The sequence below is a fragment of the Ambystoma mexicanum genome, chromosome 1p, assembly GCF_040938575.1.
Source record: "Ambystoma mexicanum isolate Mex_15411 chromosome 1p, UKY_AmexF1_1, whole genome shotgun sequence".
NCBI lineage: Eukaryota > Metazoa > Chordata > Amphibia > Caudata > Ambystomatidae > Ambystoma > Ambystoma mexicanum.
The window spans coordinates 1,102,013,454-1,102,021,993 of NC_090921.1; the positions used below are offsets into that span (position 1 = coordinate 1,102,013,454).

Below are 8,540 nucleotides of genomic sequence, written 5' to 3' on the forward strand. Positions count from 1 at the left end.
AGGGAAAGCGGGGGCAGAGGTCCCAATGAGAACGATCTTTGTCTTGCTGGCATTGAGGCAGAGATCGTTAGAGGCACACCATGACTGAATAGCATTAGACAGTCAGGGATGAGCGAGGAGGAGGGTAGCCTGAAAGAGAGCTGAGTGTCATCTGCATAACACTTAAAGTTAGAGGCGAAGGTAGAGATTAGGAGGGCCAAAGGGTCCAGATAGACCTTGAAGAGCCGGGGGGAGAGGATAGAGCCCTGGGGAACAAAACATGTAGAGAGGGAGGTGGTGGACAGATGAGAACCAAGCTAGGCCTGGGAGGATTGGTCCAGGAGGAAGGAGGTCAACCAAGCCAGAACCTGATCTGTTATGCAACGTAACCAGTAATCAGGAAGTTGTGGTTAACCATGTCAAAAGCAGAGGAAAGTTTGAGGAGAATGAGAGTTAGAGTTGAGATTTGAGAGCAGATCTTCATGGGTGCTCAGGAGTGCCGCTTCTGTGCTTCTGGCTGCTCTGAATCCAGACTAATGGTCATGGAGGCAACCAACAAATTCAGTGTTGAGGGTCATCTGGGAGATAGCCAACTTTTCTCCCCCTCCATCTCCCTCCCTTCCCTCTCCCCCCCGCCCCCTCGCACTCTCTTCCTCTCTCCCTCTCTCCCTCTCTCCCTCCTTCTGTCTCTCCAGTGGTCACACAATCTCCTAGCTTCCCCTACCCGCTCTCCCCTCTATTCTCCCCTCTTCGCACCTTCCTTCTCAAGCCCCTCCTAACTCGGCTACTCAGGGACATGGTGTGCTGTTCACCCTTCCAGGGACATAGAGCCCCTTTCATTCTTCCAGGGGTATGGTGTCTGCTCCCTCTTCCCTCCCAACACCCATGCCATTTCCCTTTACCTACTACCCACTTCGATCTCCCACTCTTCTCTCTGTCTTCTATAACTACCTCACCCTACTGCTTCACTCTGCTCTCACCACTACTCCCCATACTGCCTTGCTCCCTTTCTGCACCATACAACCATACACACTCTCTATCACTTTCACTGTGTTTAATTTCCCTCTACACTTCTCCCCTCTCTCTTTATCTTTCTTGCTCTCTTTCACACTGACCTTTTACACACAGCCCTTCTCTCACTACAATACAAACAACTGGTACCGTTCCCTCTCATAATCAATACCGCACCTGTACTCTGCTCCGACTCTGCCAGCAACCTCTCAGCACTCTGCTCAACCATGCGTCCTCTGTTTGGTCTCTTGGTCCATCTTCACACCTCCTATCCTCACCCGAAAACCTGCCACCTTTATTCCATTCACTCTCCTTAAATACTGTGCACTTCCAGAGTCTAACCCTTTTCCCTGCAATGTGTCCAACGCTCACCTGACACTGTGGGCCGTTCTCTGCCTGTCTTTTCTCCAGTGACTGGATAACATTGGGGCTGCTCATTTATCACGTGGCCTCCTTCAGGAGCTGGTGAGTTTTGTTGCCAATAGAGTTTAGGGAGGGTTTCTGTGTCTCACTTGTTCCTCTGCAGTCTTTCCTCACTCCCAGTTCATTTTCTGCTGCTCCACCATTTGCCTGGGGTCCACCTGGTGTTAGGCGGTTGGGTGTTGGAGTCTCATCTCTATTTGACACAAAGAGTTTTCAGTCGTTTCCATTCCTGTTTGTGATTACATTCTCATTTTCTTAGTTGCTTCTTCCAGATGCTCTCTGGAAGTTGTGGTTCTGAAATAGAAAAGGGAGAACTATGGACACAAATTTTACATCAGGTGATAGAAAGTGGCACCCACATCCACACTCATGTCTCATTTAATAACTGAGCACCATTCCCCAACTCGCCACTCTGTCTCTGGGACAGGACTGGTGCTAGCTTGCTCCCAGGTAGCACCTCTGTCCCAGGTCGGGAGGTGTCAGAGACCCATGACCCTGTCCCATCCTGCTGATAACGAACAGACCATCAAAGGTACATTAAAGTAGCTTTGATTATATGTAGCATAGGGAATGATGGAAGCTCAACAAACATGAGTGACAAATACCGCTCCAACAGGGCCTCACTAAATTGCCACAGGGTCTCATACAATACAATGCAAGTGCCCAGCAGCACAGAAACTGGAAAAATACAGAAATAAAAGTCACTCAGTGCAGTGGTCTGCAGCCCGAATATCATCCTTTTTATTTGACCAAATGGTTTCATTCACCACAGGAAGTACTTTGTACACCGTAAGTGATAACTTCAAACCTCAAAAGCACGTGACAGGGACAGCTTATAAATATTGGGCTGATCCCTTAGCATACCCTACCAGCCAACACAGCAGGTGTTGACCAGTGAAAGTGAAGATCATTTCAGACAGAGCCTTTTGTTCCTGATGAGGCAGGACACGGGAGGGGAAAGGCAAGCATAGGTACTCTTACTCAGGAAAGATTCTTGACACCATTTTGCATTCTCTCTATGGGCTTAGTTCTGCCCTGCCGTGACTACACTGTGGGAAATGCACTCTGGAAATTGCTGAACATGAGAGTAGACCCTCCTCAAGGGATAGTCCACATTGGATATTACCAGGAGGATTGAAAGCTGCCAATCTCCTGCTACAACTCATCTATAAATGGGCTGCGAATCACAATCATACTAGCAGTCTGTTGGAGTTTTTGGTGGTGTAAAGTTCCCTTCTACGGGGGTCAATGCAGCCGAACCAAGGTGGACGAGAGAACTGTCCCCTAATGTCCATCTGGCACATGGGAGACATCTGTTGGATGAACCTTTCAATTTGCCTGCACTGAGGAACACGAGACCATGATGACTTAGGTACCAACAGCAACAGAGCGGGCCTATAGGTACACAAGCATACTATAGCCTGCAGGGAAAGTGCAGAACAGAGCTGCAGCTCTGTGTGGTTCTTTTGATAAGGCTCCAAGTATCCTAGATGTCTTGAGGCATTACATCTGGCTCTTTCTGTTGCTCAACAATCCGAGAAAATACATTCAGCCCACTTTGAACCACCAAGCGGTTATAGGTCAATTGGTCGAAAACATTTGGTCGACTGGACAAATGGTCGAATTTTTTTTTTTTTTTTTTTACCCCTTTTTTGGTTTTTTTTGGGGGGGTCCCCCACCCAACCCCCTTTTTTTCTTTTTTTTTTTCCCACACGAAAACCCACAAAACACATATAAAAATAAAAAAAAAAATTCAACCATTTGGTTTTTGACCAAATGGTGTCGACCAAATTGCAGTCGACCAGTTTGTAGTCGACCAAATGACCGGACACCCCACCAAGCCACGTGGAACTGCAATCAAGCGGCAATTCCACTTCATTCGCCTGATTGCCTTCTCAGCTTTGCTCTATTGTTATGCTTGTCGAGTAACTCAAGAAAGTCAATCGATCTGTCCTTATTTGAAGCCACCTAAGCTGCAATTGAGCATCTTCAAGCAGCTTAATCTTCACACTGATTCTGTTTGTTGTCTCCATGACCATCAGACTGGCTTCAGAGCTGCCAGAAGCACGGAACCTGCTCTCCTAAACATCCGTGAAGACCTGCTCTCCAACCTCAACTCTAACATCCCTTCTGTCCTCATCCTACTCAATCTCTCTTCTGCCTTTGACATGGTCAACCATGCCATCCTGCTCAACCGTCTCGGTGACAACCTGGGTATCACTGATCAGGCCCGGGCCTGGCTCACCTCTTTCCTCTCTGAAGGTCCCTCCAAGGTCCAGCTTGGGTCCTTCCTTTCCTCTATCTCACTCTCTACCTGTGGTGTTCCCCAGGGGTCTAACCTCTCTCCCTGCCTTTTCAATCAATAACTGGCACCTCTCGGCCACCGCATTGCTGCTCTCTGCTCCAACTTTCAGTGCTATGCGGATGACACTCAGCTCGTTTTCAGGCTTCCCTCTGCCACCTCTTCTCCTTCTCTCATCTCTGATGTCTGTTTGCTATCCAGGAGTGGTGTGCCGCCAATGATCTCTGCCTTAATGCCAGTAAGACAGAGATTCTCATCATCGGCACACCTGCAGCCCCCTGTCCTGCCACTCTCTGGCCAGCCTCCCTTGGCCCCCTTCCTGCTCCCACCTGTGAAGCTAAGAACCTTGGGGTCATCTTTTACTGCACACTCTCCTTCTCTCTTCACATCTCTGATGTCTCTAAGAAGTCAAACTACCAACTGCACCTACTCAGAGGTATTATTCCTTTCCTCTCCTTCCCCAGAAGCTCACCGTCTCTAGAGCTCTGGTTCTCTCTAGGCTGGACTTCTGCAACAGCCTCTTTCTAAATCTGCCTGCCTCTACTCTCCGCCCTTTGCAACTCATCCAGAACAGGACTGCAAGAATTGTCCTTGGCCTCAAGCCCTGGGATCGTATCTCTCCAGCCCTGAAATCTCTTCATTGGCTCCCAATGGCTACAAGGATTCAATTGAAGACCATTTGCATTGTCCACAAGGCTTTCTGGGGCCGGGGTCCACATTACCTTCAACTCTCCCTCTGTAAATACCTTCTTACCCGAGCTCTTCGCTCCTTCAACTCCAACTCCCTCAGGGTCAGTCGCTTCTCCAAGCAACGACTTGGGGGTAGATCTCCATCTGGAGCAGCCTCCCTGCCTCTCTGAAACTTGAGGAGAACCATCTTCAGTTCCGGAAGCACCTCAAGACCTTCCTCTTTGCTTATGCCTTCGCTCTTCCTCTCCCCTGCTCATCGTTTGCTTCGTCACCGGGCACCTGGTTACCCCCTGATTGTTGGGCCCTGGTCCCTGTCCACCCCAGCCACACACACGCACTGCCTCCTGACATCCCTTGCACTTGGGTCTGTATCTGCAACCCTACAGTCCCCTTACCTGCACTTATTAGACACCCCTGTCGGCGCTTTAACCTTGCACTTGCCACCTTGCTGGCAGACTACCAGTTGTTGTTTTATCCCTTGCTCTGCACTTTCCACTCTCCCCTCCCCCTGCACTTTTTCCCCATCCCTCTCCCCTGCACTTGCACGTTCACAAAGTCACTAGGCCTAGTAAGATCGCTGTTTTCATCCTCACTTGTTGCCCCTCCCCTGCCTTGTCGCGCTCTGAAACACTTGTGTATGCGTGTGATACAAATAAAATATCATATCATAGCACACTACATAAAGATATCTGAACCCGACCTTCTTCTTCTGTGATTGAGCTGCCTGTCTAGAGCGCAGAGCCCTGCTGACTCGAGGACATTGCCACAGTACGCAATACCCTGCCAGCCATGGAGCCACCCATTTGTAGGTACACGGCTGGCACTCGAATGACTTGAAGCCAGTTCAGCACCATTGAAAACCTATAGAAAGTACCATGAAGACTAGCTTGAGGATGCAGGGGCATCTAGCAAAGTCTAAGGTAGAGACATTTAGGGCTGGAAGTCATTTCTGAGACATGCTAGAAACCATGACCCATGCCCTTGCCTTGGAACCTAAGGATTGGTTAGGACCTGCTTGCCTTAAGTGACCCAAAGACATTTAAGTAACCATTTTTGTGCATTTCTAATTTTAATTATTCTTCCTAGTTTTTACACACTGCGGTTCAGTTCCCAGAAGGTTGTATGTCTAATGATCATTTTTGTTGCTTGAATTCTTTTGATAGAAAGCGCGGGGAGCACCCTGCACTTCTCTGACTACCCCTACATGCTTCCCCATGCCCAGCCCCACCAATAAAGCCTAACCCCAACTAACCAACATTATTTGGGGATAATCTGAGCACAAAATATATAGCAACAATTATAAGAGCACAAATAAAATCGACCGGCAGACCTACTTCCTCCCAGAATATTCAGCCTGAATATTAATACGCACTTAACATGTCTTTTTTGTAGGTTTTTATTGGAGGGATGGGATATTAGGGTTTATAATCACTGGCTATTTTTCTACTAAAGATTCTATTCATAAGAACCTTTTTTTACCTGTTTAACCTTCATGACTGAAACACAGATGAGCTGAGTTATGACTCATGTTTGGGCATGGCACAAGGAAAGAAGCCTTAGCAAACCCTCCAGCCCCATGCATCTTCTGGTCACAATAGAATGTAATCGCATAACCCATTACCTTCTAAATACCTGTCCTATCTGATTTCATTTTTCAGAAGTTCTACACCGAAAATGGACTGCAACAACCAGAGCAGAGTGACAGAGTTCCTGATCCTTGGATTCCCAAACCTTCAGCGCTTCAACACGCTATGCTTCACGCTGCTGCTGCTCGTCTACCTCTTCACCATCACCGGCAACATCACGGTTTTCCTGGTCATCAGGCTAGATGCTCGCTTGCATGCCCCCATGTACTTCTTTGTCAGTATTCTATCCTTTCTCGAAATCTGGTACACTGCTGTCACCATCCCCAAAATGCTAGCCCACCTCTTGTCTGGCCTGAAAACCATTTCCTTCAATGGCTGCATCCTGCAGGTGTACTTCTTCCACTCATTGGGGGCCACCGAATGTTATCTGCTAACTGTGATGTCCTATGATCGCTACCTCGCCATCTGCAATCCCCTGCGCTATGCATCCATCATGACCACCAAACTTTGTATTCAATTGGCCACAGGGTGCTGGGTTTGTGGTCTATTTGGTCCAATAGCTGAAATTGTTCTGGCCTCCAAACTTCCCTTTGTTGGATCTAATGTAATCCATCACATCTTCTGTGACTTTCCGCCCTTGCTTAGCTTGGCCTGCACTGACACATCCATCAACATCCTAGTAGATTTTGCTATAAATGCCACCAAAATCCTCCTGACTTTCCTCTTCATCCTTCTCTCCTACTTTAAGATCATAACAACCATTCTGAGGATCCGCAATGCAGAGGGCCGACGGAAGGCCTTCTCAACATGTGCTTCCCACTTGACTGTGGTTGTCCTCTTCTATGGCAGTATTTTGTTCATGTACGTGCGCCTCACCAAAAGCTACTCCTTAGATTATGACCGGGCTCTGGCGGTCATCTATTCAGTCGTTACACCATTTTTAAATCCACTCATTTACAGTTTGAGGAACAAAGAAATTCAGAATGCATTGAGGCGTTTGGTTCGAAAGGGTAAATGCGACAAAAATATGGAGATGTGCACCCAAATTGACCCAGGTCATTGATTAAATATAGGGGATTCCCCTGCAGACCTAATTACTGAATGCCAGACCAGTCCTTGAAAAGCATACCCAATCGTACTTCCTTGACTTTTTCACTGCTGTCCTAAGTGACAGAGACTTGAGTTGAATGTGAGCAAAGTGAATGAGGTGGACACAAAAGGGGGAGATGAACAGAGAGCATAGACCATCCCCCTGAGTGCAATCCTGTCATGGCATCATGATGCGGTCCGGTGTGATAAGAATGGAATGGCTTACTATGAAATAAAGATTTGAATCAAACTGGCCAAAACCCTCACTGTACAATGAAATCCCACACTAAACCCCAGTAAAGACACATACATATAATGATTATTTTTTATATTTATTTTTATTTTTTTCTGATAACGTTACAACAAAAAAAAACAGAACGCTTGGGTGTGTAGGCTTAAGATTCCTCCTTTTATATATCTGGGAGTCGTAAATAATACTGTACAAGTAGCTGTTATAGGCATTACCACAACATAGAGCCCAGGGCGAATTCTGCATCCTCTGACCTTGTAAATGCGCCGTTCAAGGGACATGCGTCTGTCCACCTTGACCATCCGTTGGTTAAATTGTGTAAATCGTGGACGGTCTGCAGAACCCAAGATCATTGCAATGATTTTTTTGGAATCCCTGTTCAACGTCCAGAAATACCTTTTCATATCTTGTGCACCCCGCATCCTCCCAAATTCCAATAAAGCCAGTTTGGGAACACAGGGGATCGCAGACCCTATTATTTCGGACAGATTCCGAGTACATTTCCCCCAAAACACTTGCACCTACGTACATTCCCATAAGATGTGAAAAAAGGTACCCCCAGGTCCACCACATCTCTGACAGTTATCTTGGTCCGTCACTCCCCAATTTACCAGTGCTGTTCACGGGTAGTATACCAGATGAAATATTTTGTATTGGATCAGGCATAGCCTGGCTGCCATCCCAGTTTCTTCCGGGGACATACTTGCTTCAACCCACTCCTCTGGTTCCAGTATCCCCACTTTACCTTCCCACTTGCCTCTAAGTTGGGATAGTTCCGGGGAACCCAGAAGTCTGTCAGTATCTGGTATAAAGTTGAGGTGACCTTCCTGCCCATGCGCTCGGGAAAGACATTTTCCTCGAGGGAAGAACATGCAGGTAGCTCTCCTAGAACAGGGAACTGAGATCTCATCGCATAGGTTAGCTGTACATACTTTTAGCGGTCACTCCCTGGCACCCCAAATGTGTGCTGCAAGGGAATAAGGACCCCGCCCCGGACAACGTCTGTGAGATTCCTTATCCACTGGCCCTTCGCATCTTTTTGAAATGCCCCATTTTCCTGAGTTCTGGGATAAACCTATTGTTCCACAGAGGCTGGTCCAAAGTGGGCTTCTTCCCCCACCTCATGTATAGGTGTGCTTCATGCCATACTTGCCTAGTGTGTTAGATAATTTTGGGGAGTGCCGCGCCTGTGGTTTTGTACCCATATAGC

At 47.5% G+C, this 8,540-nt stretch overlaps 1 protein-coding gene across 1 annotated transcript; it reads left to right on the top strand.

Moving 5' to 3' along the window:
- The first annotated feature begins 6,070 nt into the window (after positions 1-6,070).
- LOC138526595 (olfactory receptor 6N1-like) lies at positions 6,071-7,054 on the top strand. The gene has a single exon (XM_069637368.1). The coding sequence runs from the start codon at positions 6,080-6,082 to the stop codon at positions 7,052-7,054; it is 975 nt and encodes a 324-aa protein (XP_069493469.1). The 5' UTR covers positions 6,071-6,079.
- Positions 7,055-8,540: the final 1,486 nt, after the last annotated feature.